General features: G+C 43.8%; 1 protein-coding gene across 3 annotated transcripts in view; it reads right to left on the bottom strand.

Moving 5' to 3' along the window:
• Positions 1 to 25,695, bottom strand: part of ZFP64 (ZFP64 zinc finger protein) — a 74,281-nt gene that overhangs the window by 10,781 nt on the left and 37,805 nt on the right. Inside the window, exons 1-3 of one of the 3 annotated variants that reach the window (XM_019726075.2) lie at positions 10,833 to 13,532; positions 5,575 to 5,724; positions 5,258 to 5,320 (exon numbers count right to left, since the gene is read on the bottom strand). In XM_019726075.2, the coding sequence (XP_019581634.2) occupies positions 5,258 to 5,320; positions 5,575 to 5,724; positions 10,833 to 10,938 (319 nt within the window). In that variant the 5' untranslated portion in view covers positions 10,939 to 13,532. Of the gene's footprint in view, positions 1 to 5,257; positions 5,321 to 5,574; positions 5,725 to 10,832; positions 13,533 to 25,695 lie in introns of those variants that run through there. The other 2 variants (XM_019726073.2, XM_074317504.1) reach the window with 2 other exon arrangements.

Genomic DNA, 25,695 nt, shown 5'->3' with positions numbered 1-25,695 from the left:
TGCCTGGGGCCCCTCGAGACCTTTCGGTCAAAACTCTTTTCAGACTACAGCTAAATCATGATTCGCCTTTTTCACTGCTGACATTTACACACTGATGCAGGAGCGTGGGTGAGGCCTTAACACGGTGGCCAGCTCTCCCCTCAGTCTGTGTTGCCCTTCCTGCCTGCCCTCCCCGTGAGGCCAGGGCCAGCTTCCCTCAGCTTTTACTGCTCGCCAGGCTTTCCCATGGCTTTGATTAAATCTCCCTGAATAAGCCTTTTTAGCATTCTGTGTAACGAAATGGGAAGTCCACATAGTGTGCTTTTGCTGCAAACCAAAATACACTGGTTGTCTTGAAAACGAACACTTGTGGGGTGGCTGCACTGCAAACTCAGTGCTTTTTCCACGCAGCACCATTCTGATTTCAAAGAACTGGCAAACTCCTGCCCCTCATCCCCCACCCTCCACATTTGGGATTTGGCAGACATTCTCTTACAAATGAACTAAGTGAGCCTGTCATTTCAAGGAAAAGTACCAACAATATAGCAATGATAACATTAAGGGTCGAAAATGAAAAGTTAGGATTTCAGAACATATCTGTTACTCCAGGCTTACAGTTCATACATTCTTTTTCTTTTTTTTTTTTTTCTGATGTGATTGGTAATATTAACAGAAGTGATTTTTTCCTATAGTATAACGAGATGGGTCAACATGTGGAAGAACCACATACGTTGGGAAACCAGTGTTTTCCAACTAACCAGTGCACAACATGTCAAAAATCAAGCCTAGGTAAAACAATTCAAAATAGAAAGGAGATCAATGTATTTTAACTTAACAGTTTGAAAAGTTTATGGATATGGTTTTAGATTCCACATAGCAACTAATCTTTAAGAAACTACCATCTGTTGTGTTTTGGTACAGCATTAATGAAACAACAATGATATTAAAAGGCTATCAAAATACTCCTTCATTTCTAATCACAAATGTGAGGCCAGATTGTCTTCATATGTTTCAACCAAAACAATACAGGACAATGAATTATAGACAGAAACAGCTATGAGAATCCAGGTGACTATTAAGCCAGACATAAGAGATTTGCAAAGGTATAAACAATGTCACTTTTTGGTTTGGAAAATAGTTACTTTTCATAAAAGTGGTATGTTAACATATAATAGGCTTACTGTTACTTTTAAATGAATACATATTTTAAGTTTCGGATGGCGAATGCCCTAACTATAGATAAAAAAATACTCTTTGAGGCTCTTCCATTTTTAAGTGTAAAAGGATCTTGAAACATAAAACAAAAGCTCTTTGGGGATTTAAGTGTAAAGGGATTTGAAAAGCACTGTTCTACCCATTTGGTCAAGATCCAGGCTGAAGCCTTAAATGACACGTATATGTCCATCCCTGCCTCCCACTTACAGCTGGGTCAGCGACACCGTTTAGCCTATGTCAGCTCTCCTTTTCCTTGGTAACAGAACCTTCTCTTTGGGCCCAGAGCCAGACATAGCTAAGAGTGGCCATGTGACTAAGTTCTGGCCAAACAGACACGAACCCCAGTGATGTGTGTAACGTATTGCATGTGCCTTGAATGGGCAGTAAACCGTCTCAGGCCAGGCCAACGAGAGGCACATCCTTGGGATGTCAATGCAACAAAGTAAGAGCCTGCGTCACTGAAACCTGGGCCCGGCCACCAGACTTAACTTGTCATAGGACAGAACAGAAACACTTTGGTTTTAAGCCACCATCAGTTGGATCTCACTATTCCACTTATCATGAGGGATACTACTCCAGCCATGCCCTGAAGGAGACCCCTCGTCTACTTTCCATTGGGTAAGAGATTCAGAAAACTGGAGCAATTGCATTGGACCCAGAGAAGCAGCCTAAGGATACCTCCACTACAGGAGCAGTTGGTCTGCCCCACATCTGCATCCCTGACTCCGTGAACCCCACCAGGTACTGAGCCTTGCCTTATGCTTTCTGTACCCTCATCCTGCTGTATTACTCCAATAAAATTTTATTAATCTAGCCCCTGCCTCTCTCTCTCTAGGTCCACCTTAGCATGGCTGACATTTGGGGCCTGATAATTCTTCGTTGTAGGGCCTGTCCTGTGCCTTGTAGGATTTTGGCAGAACCTTTGGTCCCCACCCTTGCTCCCACCAATAGATGGCAGTAGCATCACCACAGGTGAGAATGACTGCTCCCAATATCCTCAGGACAGAGTCACTCACTTTGAACTCGCCTAAACCGGCCACTGGTTTCTGTCAGAGCAAACAGACGAGTATCTTAACTCCTACAGCCTGGTACAGGGTCTACATTAGAGACCAAAGTTGACAAAATTTTGTAAAGAGCCAGATAGTAAATAGCTCAGGCTTTGTACACCATTCGTCTCTCTAGCAACTACTCAATAACGCCACTGTAGGGCCACCGCAGCCATAGACAATCGGTGGACAAATGGGCATGACAGCAGGCTAGATTTGGCCCTTGGGCCGTAGTATGCAGACCCTAGTTACAGAGCATGACAATCCTTTGTTCCAGCATCCTGCCGTATTTCCCTGAAAATAAGACAGGGTCTTATATTAATTTTTGCTCCAAAAGACGCATTAGGGCTTATTTTCAGGGGATGTCTTATTTTTTCATGTACAACAATCTACATTTATTCATGTACAAAAATCTACATTTATTTAAATACAGTCATGTCATCTTTTTCTGGAACATCATCATAACTCTCCAAACCCCAAATTCCGGCTTGAATTTCTTGTGACTCCATTTCCTATAGAACCATTGGCCCCAATCTCTCATGTCCAGCAACAGAGCTCTCCTTAAATGAGCACTTCTTGTCCATGTAGCCTGCTCGTAGTGCATTGGCAACCCAGCTGTCAGTGATTTCATCCCAGGAATTCTTCACCCAAGTCACGACCTCTTACAGGCTAGGCTTCACAAAGTTTCCACGCTGATTTCTTTCCATTCTATTTTCAATGTAGTCATTGATTTCCATGCGCAAATGGTCCTTGAATGGCTTGTTTATTGCAATATCAAGAGTCTGGAGATAGGCAGTCATTCCTGTGGGAATCATTATTTGATCTATTCTTCTCTCTGCAAGGAAGTTCTTCATGTCTTTAGCGCAATGAGTGCCAGCTGAATCCCAGCCTAGCAGACCTCTTTGGCCACCTCACAAAACAAGTGGCAGCATTAAATCGACCCACTTCCTTATGACTGCTTGTGTGCACCAGGCTTTTTCGATTTCAAGAACATAAGTGCCTGAAACACGTTCAACCTTATTTTTCTTGCCCTTAGTGATGATTAGAGGTGGGGCTTTCTTTCCATCCAGACAAATTGTCAAAATACAGGTAACACGTGCACTTTCGTAACCAGTGGAGGGAATGTAGATTGATGAGGCACCCCTCTGATCAATTGTCGTTTGAGATCCTTGGCCCATAAACACCGCAGTTTCATCCATAGCAATCATGTTGGAGAGTGGTATTTAGAAAAGTCGATGCCATCAACAGAGGACTTGAATGCAAGTGCACGTTTAATAACTTCAGTGTCTTCCAGCTTGAACAGTGTTGTCGATCTTAGAGACAGTTCATATCACTGAAGGAAGCCATCCAGCCAGTGTTGTGATGCTTTGAATTCTTCTGGGGATATTTCTAACTGTGGTGCCATTGCAAGGGCAAATGCTTGAATATCAGCCCTGCGCACAACCAAAGCCTTTGCTCTCCTGTCAGCAATCTATTCACCGATGATGTCTTCCAGCTCAGGAAATAATGGTTGAGACCTGATCCACACTTGCGCTTCTTAGTATTTCCCTTGTCCACCTTTTGACTGAGGTTATCGTACTCTGCTCAGCATTTTCAGACCATTCGGAGATCCAACTTCTCTTTGCAGAAAGCTGTAAGATTCTTGCCCCGGGAGTCCTCTATAATTCCTTTCTTGTACTCGACAGAATATCTCTTTGTTTTTGCACTCATCTTGTCTGGGGGTCAAAATATTATTCCCTTTAAATCTACCATTAAATCAAGTGTTAACTGAAGACTTATGAGACAGGAGTGGCAACAAAAGTGATGACAGTTAAGAATGATGGTCCACAAAAACGTGACGAAAAACTGCAGCCACCAAAATTCAGAAAATGTTTATTTCACACGAGTGCATTAAGTACGCCCGTTACAACACATGATGTATTGAATTATGAAGATTCACATTAGACACAACCACATCCGTTCATTATCAAGTGCGCACGTTATTCGTGCAATGTGTCTGTATTCTGATTGGTCATTTGGCAATAAGTCTCGAGTTCATCTGTTTACATAAGCGTTTACCTCTCGTCCAAAGGCTCTCGCTTGAGTATTTACAGATACTTAATTATAACTTATATGATGATTTATTTTAAGTATTAATGTCGATAATAATATTTATATTTAATTATATATTAATATTATATAATTCAATATGTCCGTCATGTGTTGCAACGGACATACTAAATGCGTCCATCTAGCTGACGATCTTAACTGGGGCTTTTTTGGGGGGTAGGGCTTATATTATGAGCATCCTGAAAAATCATGCTCGGGCTTATTTTCCAGTTAGGTCTTATTTTGGGGGAAATATGGTATGCAGGTTCCTATGACTACAAGGCCTCATGCAGCTCTCCCTCTGCCAAACTCTCTAACTTCATCTCACACCCATTTAAAAAACCCCAGAAGAACATCTATTATCTCAATAAATTTCAGAACTATCGGAGCAGACTAGCTGGTTAATTCTGGCTAAAGGTTTCTTGTTAGGTTCTAATCAAGATGTTGGCTGGACCTGCCACCTGTGAAGGCTTGATGAGGGCTGGGGGATCTGTGTTCAAGTTCTGCCATCCTCTTATCCCCAGTTTTGCTCCTTCCAAGGCTTTGCACCTGCTGCTCCCTCTGCCCAGAATGCTTCCTTCTCTTCTTGTCTGGTTACATAGCCATCTTTCACCCTTAAAGTCAAGCGTCTCTTCAGAAAAGCCTTTCATGACCAGCCTAGATCCAATCCCTCTGCTACAGGTTCTCTCAGCACTTCTTTCTTGCCTCTGTCACAGTTACCATTTTTGCCTGTTTATGACTTGTTAGTCTAGTGGGGTGGGCTGCGATCTAAGTCTCATAAGGCAGAGATTCAGAAAACTGTTTCTGTCCTGCTCACCACTACATGCCCAAGCACTTAATTCATAGCCATTTCTTTGGTTATTTATTTATTTATTTTTTTAAGTTTGTTTTTAAGACTAAAAGTTCTGAGCAAATGAATGGATACCTACCGGTGTGGATTCTTAGATGGCGGTCCAAATCTTTCATGCCATGAACAGTTTTGAAGTGGCAACCTAGAAGAGAAGGGGGGAAAAAAACCCAGCTTTTCTTAAAGTACAACCTCAGAAAGGAAGTTACTATGAATCGGAGGTTCTGGTGAGTTGCACACTGGGCTCTCATGCCACGTGGCACTTAGAACCCACAGGACGCTCCCGTGTTGTGAGTATGCAAGAGGATTGCAAGGATTCAGCAAGCGACTTCACGCGGAGCTTGCATGACAGTGGTTGGCACAGAGAAGGGGCTCAGGGTGTCCGAATTCTTTATTTACCTGGGTAGCAGCAGTTGAATGTCCTCTCTCCAAGGGTCGTCGTTTGTTCCTTTGACTCAGAAGGGAGGGTCACAACAGAGGCTTTCTGGGCATCACTGCTGTCAGTGGAGGGACAAGTTGGTTTTGAAGCATCACTATCTAGCTCTGAAGCTGAAATTGAGACAAAAAGAAGCGTTAATTTCTCAAATAGAACCACTAGGGCAAGTCTTATAATCTAGCAGGTTTATTTCACCTCCCTTCACCACCTCTCCAGAAAGAAAGAAAAACAAATAATTAAAAACGGAAAGCCACTGTGGTCTTATGAAAGTCCTCTTTCTCTACCAATTTCCAGGAAATACAGGGGACCAAAGAATACGGTAACATGACAGGGACACAAATGGCAAGATCCAGACTGCAAAACTTTGCATCAACGCTTCTCAAAGACCTAGTGCGTAAGATAATTTCCGATCCATCACAGGACAAGTTTTTATAAGACAAAAATCAAAGTCCAGATGTTGTAATTAGATCTAACAGAGAGCAGGATGTCGTGACAATGTGAAGCTATTTTTAAATGCTTACGCTCAATGCGAACTCATGCTTACTCTGGGCTTCTTTTGTCACAGTTCAGTAACAAGTCACAGACCACACCTTTAAGTACCACTGCTCTCCAGGACAAAATGCCGGGTTTCAACAAGTAAACTGGAGAGAGGTGGAAGGAAAAATCAGCGACTAAAAGACTTGAGATGATGGTCTGTGATAGCACAGCCTTATTCGGGTCCTGATTTAAACATATTGCCAAACCATTTAAGACAGTGAGAAGATGGACATTCCCTGACAGTTGGATAAGGGATTTTTTTTAAAGGTATGAAGATGAAATTAAGAGTATGTAAAACAATCTCATCATTTAAGGATGAATCTTGACATGTTATGTATATGTCTGCTTTGTGTCAAAATAATCCAGGGCAGGGGGACAGGTAAATGGAAGAAACAAGGTCACCAACCTGCAGTCCTATGGCAGGTGCCTGGGGGCTCACTGTACCCTTTTCTCTGTTAGGAAGGTTGAACCATGAGAAATCACCTCTTTCACGGCCCACTGTGGTCAGGCAATTTCACAGGGTTTAATCTAACACGTAGTTTTAAAAATGTCTGTAACAAATACTAAGTACTCCTGAAAGACTGTAAAGTGATGTCTCTCCAGATAGATTTAAGTCCAAGGAAAACCGAGGTGCTATCCATGTCTGGTCTTCAAACAAACAACAACAACAAAAAAAACACCAAACAAAAAACCCAAAACACAGATATTATTTTATGAATTATAGGTCAAGGTCTAGGGCTTTTTGTTTGCCCCAGGTATAGAAGCTGGATTCCATTTTCCCTGGGCGTTTTCAAGGTAAACCTTGTATTACCTTGAGAAGCTGTAGACAAGCACGTTGGTGAGGGTTTCGGTTCTAGGCACAGCATTTGCATAGCTATAATGCTAGCTGTGTGACTATCTGCGACTGACCGAACCTTTCTGAGCCTGTTTACTCATCTGTAAAAAGGGATCACTGACCTACCTCAGGGTTGTAGAGTTAAGAGATGAACAATGTCAAGTCTCAGCACAGTGTGTGGCCTGAGTTAGGAAAATGCTATCCTAGGGCTTCCCGTTAGAAAGGACTGTCGCTGTCACATCTGAGTATTTGTGTTCAAAGCCCCTTAACAGGCTCTGCACAAGTGACCCCATCCGATGGCTCTCAACTGGGGGTCATTTTGTCCCGAGAGAACATTTGTGAATGTCATGATCATGTGGGCACATGTAGGTGATAGTGGCATCTAATGGTCAGATGCCAGGGATGTTGCTAAACATCCTACAGCGCACAGGACGGCCCCCAAACCTGGATCAGGACCACCTGAATGATGGGGCAAGTGTAATTTCCCAGGTGGGGTGGTTAGGGTTGAGCCCAGGAACCTGCATTTTAAAGCACTCCCCAAGCGACTGTCATATTACCCTAAACCTTTGCTGCTCAAAGAGCCGTTCACAGAGCACTGATTATCAGCACAAACGGGAGTTTGTTAGAAATGCAGAACCTTGGGCCCCATCCCACCTACAGAATCACCCTGCACTTTAACAAGATCCCCAGGTGTTCCTCTGCACATTCAAATCGAAGCACAACGTCAAGCCCATGCTTCTCTAACACATGTATGTCAGAATCACCTGGGGGGCTTGTTAAGACCTGGGTGCCTTGGGCCCCACCTCTAGGGTTCCTGATTCATTAGGTCTAGAGGGGAGCTGGGAGTTTTTCTATTATAACAAGTTCCCAGCTGATCCTGCAGGTCTGGGGACTGCACTTTTGGGAACGGCTGCTCTGTGAGAACAGAAACTGGCTCAGAGGAGGCACTCAAAAAGCTTTCAGCTGATCAGAACCCACACTTGCCAGATCTGGTGTCCTTTGCTATGTCCCTCAGAGGAAAGCACAAAAAAACTTGTACTACTAAGCAATTCACGTATTAGGAAAGAAAGCCATCCAACTCTTGAGTGTTTTAATCCCACAGAAACAAAGTAAAACTGAAAAGCAGAAATGTAAGAGAAAGGTTGCAAAGCACAGTGATTTAGGGAACTGACTTGGAAGCCAGCTGGTAAGTTTCAAATTCCAGTTCTATCATTAGCGGTGTGACCCTGGCTAAGTTACTCAACTTCTCTGTTCCTCAGTTTCCACATCCGTAAAATGGGGATCACCCCATCTCATGGGTTTACATGAAGGTTAAATTCTTTAGCGGCTGTAGAAGAACCTTGTACAAAAGTCAGCACTACATAAATGTTATCAGTTTTATTCACTGGTGTGCACACATGTGAACTCCTAGATTCTTAGAGAGGGAAAAGTATTGTGCAATGCAAACTTGAAAATAGGGAGAAGGGAGACCAATGGGTTAAAGCTATCAGAAAACTGTCCAACGCTATAAAGGGTCACCCAGGTAGAACGTGATGGAGAGGCTTCCGGGGTTTCCCAAGGAGACTTCCTTCACCTTTAAACATCCAGGGGAGCTCACACTCTCCTGGGAAAGGTACAGCCAGGGCAGAGACCCTTGTAGCCTCAAAAGGGGGAGAGAGGTGCATATTTGACAGAACCCAGTTTAGCACAGTGGACATTTTAACCCTTTGAGAAACTGCTGACATTCCTTTTGTGAGGTTGTTTTCCTGCCCCTGTTTCTTCTTTTTTACTGGTGGTGATTAAAGCCTATCAATGGACCTGCTCCATTATATTTCCTCCAAAAGCTACTGGAGTCGCAAAGCCATGTGCAAATTAAGAGCGGCCCAATCTTAAAAAAAAAAAAAAAAAGCGAGCCTTTTGCTCAGTATCACAGACCAAAAATGCAGGTGGAAAAAACCTATCCATCGGAAAGCTGCTTTTTCTCGGTAGTGGTGGCTGGAACTGAGGCACATTTTGGGGCATAATTCTGATTATGCCCGCTCCCAGGAAGCGAGGGGGCACCCCAGTACTGCACAATATAGAACACTCTCCTCAATTCCTCCAAACACAGCGCAGGGCTCCAGGACCAGCGCTGTTTGCAGGAATAAAAAGTAGCACATAGCACGCACTCTGAACAGCAGCCTGAGGTCATTCAGGAATTGCCTTCTACACTCGCTTCCCCCAAGAAGATTCAACATCTCCAATAACTCCCCAATTCCTCTTTCAGAGGCTTAGCAGGCGCCCTGGCCCCACCCCAGAAAGACCCTCCCGTTCCAACCACCTCTTCCCTTTCTAGGCCTTGGGAGTTTGGGTTTGAGTTATGGTAGTTCCATCCAGCCAAGATTCAGTTTCAAAGACAAACTATTCATTCGGTCGCGGCTTCCTTACGGTTTTGCCCCCTTCATCAACCACTTGGGAAGGTGTGGTCATCAAAGCCCTCCACAGGGACCCCTGGGGAGAAGGGACTTTCCCTCGACAGGAAAACGCAGGGGAGGGGGAGAAGGAAACAAAGTGTAGTTCAAACTCCTTTCCCCCCTTTCTTGCTAAGAAAAAGGTATCGCTAACCACCAGCGGAGGGAGAAGATCAAGTAGGAACCTACCGGGTCATAATCTGACTGTAAGATAATCAGGAATGGAAGTGCTTTAGGAATGCAGATTCCCGACCCCATCCCACCCCCGAGATTCCGGGGGGGCGGGGGCGGGGTAGGGAGGTGCCTGAGGAATTGAACGAGTTAGCAAAGCTCCCTCCCCGCAGACGTTTGAGACGTAGCGGCTCCACCGACCTCAGGATGAGAAATGGTGCCCTGCGCTTCTCCGGGACCCCTCTGGCCACGTGGCAGCCGGGGTGAGCCTGGTAAGTCCCACCGTGGCACTGCCCCGCTCGACAACCCCTCCCCCTCACGGCTCCACTTCTCTTAGAGTAAAAGGCAAGTCCTTCGCGGGAGCCCCAGGCGCCCACATCACCCCTGGGACCTCATCCGACCCGCTGGAGGCTCCAGCCCGCGGCCGCCCTGACCTGTGCACTTGCTGTTGCCTCTGCCTGGAATGCTCTCCCCCCCGCGGCCACCTCCACGGCGCGCTCCCTCACAACCTCCAGATGTTTACTCGATGGTGCCCTCCTCGGTGAGGCCTTCCCTGGGCCATACATTTGAAAAGGCCCCCTGCCCCCAGGCCTCATCTCTTCCTTCCCCGCTTTTAGGATGTTTTCTCCCAGCGCTCACCCCTAACCACTCAGCGCTTCACCGCTTTATCGCCTGTGCCATCCCTCTCGTCCCCACTGGGCCATGAGCTCAAGGGACGGCCGGAATTTTGTCCTGCTTGCTCTCTGTTGTGTCCCTCTCTAACACCTCGCCCCGGGCCCCCCACAGAAGCTCAAACATTTTCCAGATATTTCTGTATCCCCCAGGAGAACAGCCGGGGCGTGGGGCTCAACGCCCACCTTCCAGGCGCGCAGCCCCAGTCCAGCGCCAAAGAGGTCTGGGAACCAGGATGCCGACACACCCCGAAAACAGCCTCGGAAGGGGTGCCAGAGCATCCGTGAGCGTTTGGGATATGCACCGCCGTTTAGTAGCGCTTGGGGGAGTGGCTGGAGAAATCCACGCGGGAGCGGCGTGATTTACCCAAAGAGGGTAAATTTAAGGTGGAGGTGTGATTGACAAAGGCGGTGTGTATGGGGGGGCGGGGACGTCGAAGTCCGAGCCCCAAGATTCAAGTTGGAAGCTCCACCTGCCCTACCACGCCCGGTGCCGGGACCTCGCACCTGCGCGAATCTGGGCACACCCAAGAAACAGCCTCCAGCCCCACGCGCGGGGCGTCCCCAGCGCTACTCACCCGGCTCTCCCGCCACTACCCGGGCCGCCTCGGCTAACTCCCCGCGCGCCGGCTGCGGCTCCTCGGAGTGGAGGTGCTGGGGGTTGGCCTGCTTGCGCCGCGACATGGCGTGACGCTCCCGGCTCCCGGCGAGTCCCTACGAGTGGCCTACTTCATCCCACCAAGTCCCGGAGTTCAGAAATTACCGCCGCCCCCTGGCCGGAGCGCGCATGTCCCGGCAATTCTGCTCCTCAGCTGAGCAGGGCGATTTATCACCAGCCCTGACGGCTGATTGGCCCGGAGCCAAGGCCTCCGGGTCCTGGAGAAGCTTGGTCCGCGGCCCCGCAGCCCGTATCAACCCGGAGCTCGTTAGAAATGCAGACTCTCGGGCGTCACCCCAGACCCGCTGCACCAGAATCTGCATTTTAACAAGCTCCCCGGGTGACTCGCATGCACATTAAAGTTTGAGAAACCATGTCTGCATTTTAACGAGATCCCCAGGTGATTCGTGCGCCTATTAAAATTTCAGAAGCACAGCTCTCCTCCAACTTGAATGTGCGCACGAATCACTGGGGATCTCGTTAAAATGCAGATTCTGACTGAGTGGGTCTGGGGTGGGGCCTGAGCTTCTGGATTTCTAACGAGCTCCCGGGTGAAGCCCTGGCGGCGGCTGCTGCACAGGCCGCGCTTTTAGATTCTGACTTAATTGGTCTGGACTGAACGCTCGGTATCGGGGGGTTTTGTTGTTGTTTTTTAAAGCTCCCCAGGTTGTTCGGAGCGTTCGCCAAGGTTGAGGAGCACGACCTCCACGCGCGGTTCTCATCCTTGGCTGTATATTCGAATTTAAAATTTAAATGAGGCCAGAAGGTCTCCAGCAGCAGGGTGAACCACTGTTCCGGGAGGAACCGGTTATAAATTCAGATTCCGAAAGTTTTGGCTTCAGGCGCCGCCGCCCTGGAATCTGTATTTCTACACAGCGCCCCCACGCCACCCTGGGTCTAAGACCACACTGGAGCAACCGCCTGGCCAAGGGGGCGCAGACCCGCCCAGCAGGTGACTGAGGCGTGGCCCTGGGGGCGTGTGTGTGTGTGTGTGTGCGTGTGTGCGTGTGCGCTAATTGGCATTCGTGCTCAGACTAGCTGGGACCTTGATGAGACCCGAGCCGGGGAACCCCTCCTTGCACCAGGCGAACGACATCCAACAGGGAACACGAAAGCCACCTACATCCCCAGGTGTTTGCTTTCTTCAAATTGGGGTTATTATTTAAAGCGGGGCTGTGCCCCAAGCTTGCCCGAACCTGAGAATCACGTGGGGCCTTATTAAAAAAGACCCAGGTTCAGCTCTGAATCCGGGGGCCGGCCTGGGAACCTGTATTTTTAACAGCGCCGCTGGGGAGCTTTTCCGCTGTGGCTCGCCAGGGTCTGGTGGGGCTTCGCAGCGTCCTGTAACACGCCTGCAGCGTGGTTACGGTTGGCAAGCCCAAGGGACCGCCTGTGAAAAGGGCATTTTTTATATTTCTCGAAAACTGAGCTGTTTTCCTCCACCTTTCCATTGATATTCAAGCTGTGAGTTGATTCTAGGGATGTTTGCATAATGCCAGGTGAAGTCACTTGAGGTTAAGTTTTCGAGGCTTAAAAAAATGGAAAGCAATGATTAAAGATTTTTTTTTGGGGGTGGTGTGTGTGTAGCTACACGTATATGTAAAACCATTGGAAAACATCCGTTTGTGCTTGGGTGTGTCGTGTCTCCTTTTGGAGTGTCTCAGGATACTGGATAAACGGGACAGTGGTTGCCTCTGGGGAAGCTGAAAGGGGAGGTGCACCCAGCCGGTTGATGGGAGACATCTGACACCCCTTTAGATTGCTTGAGGTGTGTACCTGTGTTGTATCCACGCCCCCCTTCAGCTCAAGTGCATACAATTGGATTAATCAGTTCTTGCTACATAACGTGTTATCATTACTGACCCATCTGATCCATTGCTGGCCTATATTTGGTTCATTTGTTCCTTGCCTTATCAGGACAGAACAAATACCAGGAAATCCACCACCCAAAACTAGGACCTTGACCATAACTTACACCTCTCATATGACCCCCTTTTCCCCCAACTTAATAGCCATTAACCTAAACCTTACATACTTAATTCCTTTTTTCTTTTCAGCAGGTTTTTTGCTGCACTTACATGTATTCTTAAAAACAAACAAACAAACAAAAACCCCACGATTTTAATTTTTAAAGAACCTCATAAAAAGGGTGTGTAATCTTTCTGGAATTCCTCTCCCCTCCCCTGGTTATTGTAGTGCTAAGATCATGCAAATTGCTGTCACTGTCCTTTTTCCATTTTGACTGATGTATAATATTCCATAGTATGAACATACCAGGGTTCATTCATCCGCTCCCCTGTTGTTGGGCACTAGGGTTTTATGATGCACCCCCCCCAACCACTCCCCTTTTCATTGCTTTATCTCCTATGCCATCTCTCTGGTCTGATCATGGCCATGTGTATAGTGTGGCTGTAATTTATGATCTTTCTAAACAGTGTCAGTTTCTTAAGTGAATGTATGCATTGGTTAAATTGTAGGTGACTAAGAGATAATGCCAAAGTGGTGGCACTGATTGACACGTCCCCAGCAATGGGAGAGATACTGTGCAGCCACATCCTTTCCCACACTTGGTATTATCAGATGTCTTAATTTTTGCCAATCAAATTGATATTCAATGCTATTTCATTATGGTCTTGATTTGCATTTTCCTTGCATGTGTTAATTCAATAAAATTAAAGTAAAAATTATTAATGTTTTCCATAAATAGAATGACAGCAAATGGATTAAATTTGTTTCATTGTTTTGAAGGCATTGTTTTAATATTTTATAACACATCCACTCAGAATTATGATCCTAAATTCAGTTTATTACCATGTTTGGTTTTAATGGCTTGATTTCAAGGGTCATAACTGAAAAATTGTAAAACTGTAACTCACAGGATATAGAGATCCAAATGAAAGCCAAGTATCATTGGCTGTGCTTAATAAGTCATTATTCTCCTTTTTCAATCCCATTTGCCAATTATACAAATTGACTGTTCAATTTTTTTTTGAAATCCATCTGGTAGATTTTCATCTTTCCTGATAATCAACCTGGGGCTTTTGCAAATTCAACTGAAGACAGTGCATCACTAGTATATCTTTAACAATTGGATTTCAAACCCCCTGAAGCTCTTTATTTGGAAGATGTATAAACAGATTAGAAAATTCTGTTGCTAAGTTTAAACAGGCAAGTAGAGGTTTTTATAAGTGACAACTTTTCACTGTTTTCAGCAACAAAATCGCTTAACAAGGGAATCACGGCCAAACATGCATTCCGAAATACTTTCTCCATGGGATGTTTCTCTTGCAAAGTGGTTACTTTTTCTTTATATGTCACCGTTATCCTGATATTACCCTCCCTAGTGGTTGTTAGACAGTTCCCTTTCTTCACAGAGAAAGTCAATAACTTTTCAACCCTTGTCACTTTGTAAAAGGAAAATGGAGAATCTCTGTAATTTTTATACCTCTTAAGTATTTTGCCAAGAGATAAATACTACACCTCGGGGGGCGAACTATACAAAAGATTCTCCTGGTCACTCTACATCTCTTTACAAAGCATCATAAAGATTCCAGACACAGTATAGCGTAATAACTAAGTGCACAGACAGAGCCAGCCTGAGGTAGAGTCCTGGCTGTTACCGGGTGACCTTGAGAAAGCTGCTTTGTGCCCATTTTCTCATCAGTAACATGGCGATGCTAACAGCGAGGGTGGCTTTGAGGACCAATTAATTCCTATGTGTAAAGTACATGGAACAATGTGCAGTACAGAGGCGGTACTCTCTAAGGATTAATTATTATTTACGATGACAGAGTAAGAGTTCCAGTGATCTGTGATAATAGCTAACACTCACCTAGAATTGGTGGTGCCAGTGAAGTAGGCAGATACTCTGTTTTCCATGGAAGTAAATCGAGTCAAAACAAGCCTGTGTTGACAGTCCTCAATTCTGAGCTGCAGACTTTCCATGTTTCAATATATATATGAAATGACTCATTTAATACTACTCACTTAACATTGCTCAAGGAATTGCTTTCTGTTTTAAGAGAGATGATAAAAATAAATTATAATCACCTCTCTGATTGCCCTGGGCCTCCTGTGGGTTCCAGTTCCTCGCTTGGGTCATGTTTACCTCATTTGACTTCTGTCATGACCACAACTATTCTCCATGATGGATACAGGACGGAACAAGTAAATGTGTATCCAGGTACAAATGATCCCCAATGGGTATAAAGCTAGACTGAGGCAAATCTTATTTCTTCTTCTGCTAGGAATTAATTTATTAGTTCATCTGATAACAAATGTTTGAGCCACGCTACTGCCTGCTCTGTTCCAGGCGTTGGGTATGGAGTGATATGCAAGACAGACAAAATCTAGCAGGACAGTCAGAGAAGGAATGAATGGATCGATGCACAAGGTCATTTCAGATAATGACAGATGCCACGATCAAGATGAAAAGGGGTGGTGTGATCCAGAGTGACAGGGTAGTAGCAGACGGAATATATGACTTTGGCTAGAAGGGACCTTTGAGCTAAAATGTGAATATAATAGGCAGCCATGGGAAGAACCAGGGAGATGACATTCCTGGGAGAAGAAATGACAACAAAGGCTCGAAGGAAATCAGCTTTGGTGTGCTTGAAGCAAAGCAGGAAAATTCAGTGACTAGCTTGTTCCCAGAAAAGAAAAATCTGGCTCATAAGAAATTAAAAAAAATAAAATGTCCAAGCTCGCTTACGGTGAAGTAAATGCAAGTTAAGATAAATTGCAATACTGTTCTATATCCTGACTGAATAGAAAAGATTAAACACACACACATAGTAGTAAAGGTGAGCATATGCTATGATCCAGCTATTCCTCCCCCACACTGCACTTCTCAAATTTACGGAGCATGAGAATCACCTGGGGACCTTGTTAAAATGCAGATTCTGACTCCAGTGTGTCTCAAAATTTAACATGGATACAGGTCACCTAGGGACCTTGTTAAGAAGCCGATTCTGATTTCTGAGCTTCTCACACTTTAATGGGCAGAAGGATGACCTGGAGATCTTGTTAAATGCAGATTCTGGGCAAAATGTGTAAGAGTTGTTCAGCCTCGCTAATTATAAGGGGAATGAATATTAATAACCATAAATTCCTCTGTCTTTTTTTCACCTACCAGCTCCATAAAAATTAAGAAGGCTGATAACACTGTTAGCAAAAGTGTGGGGGAATTGGTCTCCTAATGCATTCCTAGTGGGAGTATGAATGTTTATAGCCACTTTGGAGGGCAGTGGGGCAGTAAGTTTTTGAATGTGCCCTGCCAATGATCAATGATCTAGCAATTCTCCTTCCCATCTCGTCTTCTCCAGAGAAACATCTTCACAGATGCACAAGGGAGTATGTTCAATGATGTTTGTTGCAACACCACAGTCATAGCAAAAACAACTAAGAAACAACCTAAATGCCCAACAACAGGGGAATGGTTAAACTGAGGTTCTGCCGTAGCATGGAATACCAGGCAGGAAATAAAAGTCAGCCAAATTGATGTCTACAAGCACGGGTAGCGCTCCAGATACACTGCATGGAAGAAGAAAAGCAAGTTCCACATAGACATAAACACATATTTGAATCCATATATGTTTCCAGTGGAGACACATGAAAACCCAGAATAAAAAGGTATTGGAAGGAAACACACTGGCTATGTGTTCAGCAAGGAGCGGGCGTCACAGTAGCTTGGGGGAGGAAGGATTGAAGAATCTAAATTTTCCGTATGTGTGTAAGCGAACATTACCTTTAGAATATTTCCTTTCAAAAAAACAGGGAATGTATTCACATACTACTTTATAGTTAAAAAGTAATAATTAAAGTAATTAACTAAATTATGGTTCTGTCATACAGTGGAATAAATTCTATATGACCGTACAAGGAAAGATGTATTTCTGTGTGCACTGATACGGAACAGATATTCTTCAAGACACATTAAGTGAAATATTCAAAGGACAGAAAGAGTAAACAAATTATGCTGTTGTGTGTATGTATGGAAATACATACATATCTATCAGCACGTCTATATAAAATTTAATGTACACACACACACACACACACACACACACTTGTGAATGCAGAGGACACCAGGGAATTGGTCTCACAGGAGTTATCCCCGAGGACAGGACAGCAATACTTGTGATGTCAGTTGTCTGAGTGACTGACATCTTGCTACTGATATGTACTTTTTTGCAATCTTTTAAGTTTTAAAATTTCAAATCGTAAATTTTGGCACACATACAAGAGTGTATCAAATATAAATGTGCAATTTAAGGGCTAAGACAACACCTGTGTAACCACTAGCTTTAGATCCAGAATATTCTTCGTACCAAAGAAACTCTTCACATGTTCCCACCCACTAGCTTCTTCCTTCTGCTACCTTCTTCCACGGTCTCTAACTTGGCGTAATGATTATTTAAAACAGTTTTATCACCGAAATGCCATGTTGCTTAGTTTGGTGACTTTTGGAAATACATGAGTAATTTGCCTTACTTGCTTCTTTAAGTTTGTGAGTGTCAACATGTAGCTGCAGGCAGCTGTCGTTTGTTCATTTTTACTCTCGCGTAACCTCCATTGTATGAATACACCACATTTTGTCTCCACCTCCACTGCTGGTGGGTGGTGAGTTCTGAGCAAGATAGCTATAAACCTTCATGCACAGATTTCCTGATCCACGTGTGTAAGTTTCTCTACGCCCAGAATCTGCATTTAACAAGATCTCCAGGTCATCCTTCTGCCCATTACAGTCTGAGCACAGAAAGCACAATCCGCTACTTAACAAGGTTCCCAGGTGACCTGCGTCCATGTTAAATTTTGAGACACACTGGAGTCAGAATCTGCATTTTAACAGGATCCCCAGGTGATTCTCATGCTCTGTAAGTTTGAGAAGTGCAGTGTGGGGGAGGAATAGCTGGATCACAGCGTTTGCTCCCGTTCAACTTTCCTAGGAGATGCCGAACTACTTTCCAACCATCAATTTGCATTCCCATCAGCACATGTAACTTTTTACATTAAAATGAAAGTAAGAAACTAGTTAAAAAGTCACTAGGGCACAATCTTAGTTGAAAATGTAAATAAACAGTATACAATTCCTCATGTCTTCCTCCTCTTTCCTTTCTGCTCCCACCCCTGCCACTCCCCTTTATGGATTAGAATCTGGAATGAGGAAATACTGGAGGAGGCTACGGTGTGGGCAACAGTGGATCAGGGCCTTTTTTTATAGAAAAAACAGGCTCCAATTCACCTGCTGGCTTCTACCCTGTTTCCCCGAAAATAAAACCTAGCCGGACAATCAGCTATAATGTGTCTTTTGGAGCAAAAATTAATATAAAACCTGGTCTTATTTTACAATAATATAACACTGGGTCTTTATAATATAATATAACATAACATAATATAAAAAATATGTAATGTAATATAAATGATATGATATAATACCGGGTCTTAAATTAATTTTTGCTCCAAAACACGCATTAGAGCTGATTGTCCAGCCAGGTCTTATTTTCGAGGAAACACGGTACATGTGTGGAAGTTCCTGACCTGTAAAGGAATGCTGTCCAAGAATAGGAATTTGAAGCTCCTAGACCTGGGGCAGGTGTGGTGGCCTGGGGGTGGTCAGTTGTTTCACCTATTCCTAGGAAAAATGAGTTTCTGATCCCTTTCTGGCAACACTGAAATCACCCAGACCGATTGTCATTTTCAGGTTCTTTTCGTGTTTCCACGTCTTATGCCACACAGTGCCTCTGACTGACATCTTCTGTTAGGGTGTGTTCCAGAGCCATTCATTTGTTAACAAACATTAACTGAGCTCCTTTTGGTGTGAGGCATTATGCTAACCTCTAGAAATGCAGACCTTTAAAGAAGTCACAGAATAATCAGGAGGAAAAATAAGTGAACATGCAGTTAGTTACAAGACAGTATGACAAAGACTCACAGAGAGGTCAGAGAAAGCTTCCTGGAAGAGGCAGATTCCTAAGCCCAGATGTGTAGGATGAATAAGGTTTGGGCAGGCAAAGAAGTGAGGAAAAGAGATGGTACTTTTGAGGAACCTCAGTCTGGCTGGAGGGGGGTGGCGTGCTGGAGATAAGGTGAAGGAGGGGGGAAGGGGGAAACGGCAAGCAGGATTTGATTCCATCATTTCCTGTTGCTCCTTTCCCCTCCCCCTATCAAACCTCAGACACATCCAGAGGCAGATTTCAGGCTAGTTTGGGAAGGTTACTTGACCTCTCGTCACCTGAGAAACAACAATGGTGGTGGCGGTAATGATATGACAAAGAAAACAGTGAATATTCACAGATGCTCGCCTATGCTAAGTACTATTTTAGAAGACATTTTAATGTGCATTATATCTCACCAGAGTCCAGCTCTTCACAGATGTGTGATTTTGAACAAATTCTTAACCTCATTGAGCCTCAGTTTCCTCATCTATAAAATGAGGATAATTCTAACTACCTCAAATGGTTTTCCTGAGTAGTAAAAGGGAATACTTGTAAAGGGATTGACAAACAGTAAATAATCAAGAATATTAGTTGTTATTATTGACAGGCATCTACCTACTACCCTTATACTACAGTATCTTTTAAAACTATTTAAAAAATAACAATTATTGTAAATTTATTGATGTTGTTGAATACCTATATTGTGCCAGGTGTGCTGGGGATACATCAGTGAAAAAGACAGAAGGGGTGTGTTTGGAACACTTAGTTCAGCTATATTATATGGGCCCTCATGTGATCCCATATTTAATTAGATTATTGCTTTGGATTCTTTAACAGAGATCGAATAAAAGTGACTTAAATACAATAGAAGGTTCATTGCTGCTCAGTGATGCTCCAAGACATCATCCAGGGACCCATCTCCTAGCTTATGGCTTTACTATGCCCTGGAGCATTTTCCTCAAGGCAAAGATCCACACCAGTGGTCCAGGCCATGGGAAGGAGCAAAGAGGAAGAGGAGGGCAAGCAACTGCCTTTTACAGAGGTGACCAAGAGTGTGTGTCTTTCTGGTTGTGCCCCATTGGCCAGAATTTCATCACATGGTCACATGTAGCTGCAAGGGAGTCTGGGAATGTGGATTCTAATAGGGTGGCTGTGTGCCCAACTAAACCTCGGAGATCTTCTGGGAATTTATCCTACAGAGACACAGGCATACACACAAAATGACCCATCTACAAGATTATTCATTGTAATACTCTTTGAAATCGCAAAAGCCTGGGAACAACCCAAGTGTTGGTCTACAGGACACTTGCTGAGTAAACTGGTACAGTGACACAATGGAATACGCTACAGCTGTAAAAAAAAAAAAAAGATAAAGCTCTTTATGTACTAATATGGTAAGATCTCTGAATATATAAGTGAAAAAAGAAAGGGATAATACGGTGTATACAGTATGCTTATGATATACTGGGGGTGCCAAAAAATGTACACACATACTTATATTCATCTTTTGTTACTGGTATATATCAAGTATTACAATTTTAATACAGCTTTTCTTTCTTAAAATGTACATACATTTTTTGGCACCCTCGATATATATGTTTATATATATATGTATAGCATATATATATATATATATATATATATATATATATATATTGCAAAAGGGAAGTGGGTAATGGAAGAGTATATTCATATTTGCTTATGAATTTGTATACAGAAACACTGGAAGGCTACACAGCATAGCAAATGCTGTTGATGCCCCACTCATATCCCCTCATCCATGTCACCTTGGTGCATGCTGGACTGACTTTTAACTGCCAGTACCTGCATTTCTTTTCCTAAGGGTTTTCTCTGGTGACCAGCATCCCTCTGTCCACCTGTGCAGCAGCCTGAATGACTTGGGCTATTAGTCTCTTCCCACCACCTTGGGAGGAGCCCTCCGTCAGTGCATGCCGGGGATTGGTGGATCCCCAGCTCCTTTGCTTTGAAGCTTCAGTTCCTTCCTGTCTCTCAGGGCTTCCCATCACAGTGGCAACAGTGTTGTGAACACACTTATGTATCCACTCCTACTCTCCTCTTCCTCACTTCCCCTCCCCTCATTGGTGTTTCATGGGATCACCTCCCAAGTAAACTGCTTGCCCTCTAATCCTTGTCTTAGTGTTTGCTACTGGGGAAACCCCAATAAGTCAATAAGTCAAAAGAAAAAAAGAAAAAGAGATCAATAAAAACAGCTACTCATAAGGACCAGGAAGAGAACAAAGGGTGGGAAAGAGACATCTTAGTATATACCATCTTATATAGTTTTACTATTTGGACATTATGAGTGTATGAACTATTCACTAATGACCTCACAAAAATGTCAGTGGTACTAGTCCTAACAAGAAGAGCACACTCACTATTGGGGTATAATTAACAGTCTGTGCCAGAGCACCCTGTTCCTCTTAGCTCATTTCTGCTTGACGTCAAACTGCTTGCCATATTGCAAAGGTGTGAGTCTCTCCATCTCTTCTCTCTCTGTTCTGTTAGAGGCACAAGTCCAAGGTAGCAAATGGAATGGGGGAATTGAGTGTGATGATGAATCTTGGCATTGCCTGTCTGGCAGTGAACAATGTGCATCCATGACTTTTGGGCCTCAGTTTCATCACCTGAGAAGTGGGCGTAATAAACACCCAACTGGCCTTCCTCTCAAAGTTATAAGGAAAAAGTCCCCTGCAATAAGTATGCAGGCCTGAGGAGCTTCTGGGTTGCTAAATCAATCAACCAAGCAACCAATATGGTAAATGTATTTAGCTTGAGGGGCTGGGTTGATTAAGTTTCTACAAAGAAGTAAAATGCATGATATTTCACCAAAGACACAATCATTGAAAAGTAATGTAGTCTAATGAATGTTCAAAAACATATAAACTCTGATGTAAGACAGAGCTGGCAAGTCATAGTTCTAGAGCTTGGAACAAATGGTTTAACATTACTGGATCTTGGTTTTCTCATTGGTGAAAAGAGCATTATTGCAGTATCCACTGTTTAGGGCTGTCAGGCAGTTCTCTCATGGGGAAGGCAGCTTCTGACATGGTTCCTACTGAGCCCCACCTCCTGATAGTCTTGCTCTTGGCAAGACATTGATGACAGCCTCGGGCCAACAGCCAGTGAGGAAATGAGGCCTTCAGCCCAATGACCCACAAGTAACTGACTCTTGCCAACAACCACATGAGTGAGTTTGGAAGCGAATGTGGCCTCACTTGAACCTTCAGATGAGACCCCAGCCCTGGCCAACAATGTGATTACAGTCTTGTGAGAAACTTGAGATGGAAGACCCAGCTAAGCTATGCTTGGATTCTTGAACTGCAGACACTCTGAAATAATAAATATGTTTTGCTTTAAGCCATTAAGTTTTGAGGTAAATTGTTACATAGCAATAGATAAATAATACATCTCTATTTGGAAGTTTTGGTAGTGCCAGCCTTACATCCTCACAGCTCCAAGGAAGAAAAAGTTAAAGAAAGTGCTTTTCCCCCAATCATTCAAACAAAAGTCCCAGGATTCAGCCCTGGTTAGGCCTGATTGGTGTGCCTTGGGTGATAGGCCCAACCTTTAGACCATGAGTTGGCAAACTACGGCTTGTGAGCTAAATCTGACCCACTGCCTGTTTCTGTAAATAAGGTTTCATAGGAACATAGTGTCATTTATTTATGTGTATTGTCTATGGCTACTTTTGTGATAAAATTGCAGAGTTCAGTAGTTGCAGCCAAGATCAGATGATCCTCTATATCTAAAATATTTACTATCAATTATTTCTGCTGAAACCAGCAACAATTTCTGTGGCTTTAGAAAAAAATTTGCTGACCCCTGCTTTCGACCAATAATTTTGACCAAGGTCATGGGGTACAATGATTGGCCAACCATGGGATACATGCCCTCCCCTCCTGTAGGGAGTGTGACAGCCCCATTTGAAGCTGAAAGTGGGAGGGGTGGATCTTTGAATGGCGGTACTTACTCTCCTGCTTAAAAGTAATTTGGATGTGTCTACGCTGTCTACACTGGATTAGGTTGAAAGACAGTCTGTAAAGAATTTTAGTTCTTGTTGAGCCTTCAACATATGAATCTTTCAAATTAATCTTTACTCTGCTTATCTTTCTGAAGATACATGGTAACTTAAAGTATAAAGTCTCGTAAAAGCTGAGGCATCTCCAGCACTTTATTCCTTTCATGTATCTTCTCCTGGGAGAGGCTGGGTCTCAGAGCCAACAGGGAAAATCCTGCTTCTTCATATAGATGCCCATATGGAGACTAATGGGTTTTAGGTAGATTGGTTGAGAAGTTCCATGGGCAGGTTTTCCTTTCCTCTCTTTCCCATGAAAGGAAACTGACCAGAAATTAAGAAAAGAAAAAAAAAAAAGGCAGGGGGGAGAAAAAGAAAGGAAAAGGAGGCAAGACGAGATAGGAAGAAGAGACTTGCTGTATTTGCATCCAAATTTTCCAAGTACAAATACTTTTTTCATCATACTTGTATTGAGAGTGATTTTAAAGTAGAATTGTAGGGAAGATATCGTTTCATTCATTTAAATAAATACTGGACACTGGATGTGGCAATTCATTAGGCAGTCATAAGTTAAGGATTTCACTAACAGTCTCCTGTATCAGTCAGTTTTTGCTGTGTAACAAAACAACCTCAAAATCTCAGTGGCTTTCCACAAGAAATACTCGTTTTCTTTTTTATAGGTCTGTGAGTTGTGGCTCTGCTGAGTTTGGCTCTAGGCTGCGGGCTGGGTTGAGGTCAGGTCCATGTTGCCTGCTTATTTCTTGTTGAGCCGTCAGCTACATGGGGCATGTTCTTCTTATGACAGGTCACACGAGAGCAAGAGGATGAGCCAAATCATACAGGCACATTTAAAGCCCCTCCCACTAGTATTCCATTAGCCAAAGCAAATCACATGATTTGGCCCCAAACAATGAGACAGGGAAGCACATTCCATCCCCCATGACGCCCATGGGCAAAGGTGGATCAATATAATTCTGTACCAGGGATGGAAGGATGAACTGGAAACAACAATTTCTTCTCCTACATTTACTAACACTGAAAACAGGAATACAATCACATGACTAAGAATAAACAGATGACTAATAATAAAAAGGCTGATAGATATATTGGCAGTAAATAATTTTTTTATCTAAAGCATTAGATGGAAAACACAAAGTCTGATCAGCTTTGTGGCATGTGACTTGTTATTTTTTTCTGGAAAACTGACCCCATAGGATGTGGAAATCTAATTTTTGTCTTGTTGGGTTGTGTTTCTGTTTTGCACCACTAGGGTGAAGCATCAGTCATTATTTTATAGCTTCTGGGCTTGACCTTTTATCAGAAGTAATGATATACTGGAAGATGAGTTATACCTGTTCTCCGAGCGGAATTATCAATAGTGCCACCTCACTCTTAAAGGTGTCCCAGTTTGGATGACAAATTGTATGATCCTTTTATATATATGGTAGAAATGTAGTATTTTTTTCCTCCAGAAACAAACAAACTTCCCAGGAGCTAATACTCCCCAAGGAGCACCAAACTTTCTAAATTGTTTTCCCTTTCCTTCTAGAAAAATGCTCCAATTATAAGTGACTTCTCTTCCTCCAGACCTTCAAATGTTCCAGTCCACTTTAGAATGCTCATCCTCCATTTCCTTGTCCCTTGCTTCCAACTGTGTGACTTGTATTTATCACTTGGACCTCCCACGGGGAGTCTCTTCTGTGCTTTCTAAATCTGGACCATACGATTCCCTGTTATGCTGCTATTTCCCCCCCGCTAGGACATTTACATGCTGTGGCAAATGTTTATTTGCCTCTCAGCCTCACTAGACTGTAAACTCCCGGAGAGCAAGGATCCTGTCTACCTGTGTCATCACCATCACATGCCCCTTTGGCAATTAGTGTTTGCTGAATGAATGCAACTGTTACTACTGTTTTAGTTATTATTATAAAATACGTCAGACATGCGGAAAATATAGAGAATAATACTGCGCTCAACCCACCTCCTACCTTCTCCTCTTTGTTGCTCACTGTTCTCTGGCCGCGTTAACCTCAAACACCCTGGGCACGTTTCTGTTTTAGGGCTTTTGCACTGGCTGTTCCCTCTGCCTGGAACTCTGTTCCTCTTGATACTCACATGGGTCCCCCATCACTTATACCAGGCTTTGCTCCAATCTTAACTTCTCAGGGAGGCTTTCCATTTAAAACTGCAACTCCTCTCCCCATACTAAATCACCCCACCTCTCCCACTCAAGCCCTGAGCACCTTCTGAGACACTGAATAATATACTTAAGAATTCTGTTTACATGTATTGTCTGTTTCCCCACACTGGAAGGGAGGCTTCGTAAGAGGAAGAGTCACTCTCTGTTTGCTCACTGATACCTCCTAAGTTTCTGGAACGGCCCCCGGCACATAGTAGGTGCTCAAGAAACACTGACTGACTGACTGACTGATGGACTGAGCATTTCTGTTCAGGGGTTTGACTGGTCAGAATCAGTCTCAGCCCTCAGGATCCATCATTTTGGTGGAGGAAACCATAAGACAGGAAACAATTGCACTCTAGACAATAAGCTGCTTTAAGGCTTGATTGTACAATCTAGTGTCCTCATAGCTCCTGGGGCGCTGTTACAAGTTACACTCATGTACTTGGAATGAGTCCACCAGGGAACTGACGCTATCGTAACAGCTGATGGTGTCCAGAACATTCATTCTCCCTATAATCCCCCTTTTCTTAATAATTAAATATTACCCAGTTCCACCTTCGAAATTCAGTGGCATAACTCTCAGGGAAAGATAATACTGGAAAATCATAGCCCACGATAAATTATTGTC

This window comes from Rhinolophus sinicus, linkage group LG13, assembly GCF_036562045.2.
Source record: "Rhinolophus sinicus isolate RSC01 linkage group LG13, ASM3656204v1, whole genome shotgun sequence".
Taxonomy (NCBI): domain Eukaryota; kingdom Metazoa; phylum Chordata; class Mammalia; order Chiroptera; family Rhinolophidae; genus Rhinolophus; species Rhinolophus sinicus.
This window is presented reverse-complemented; position numbering and strand designations above follow the sequence as displayed.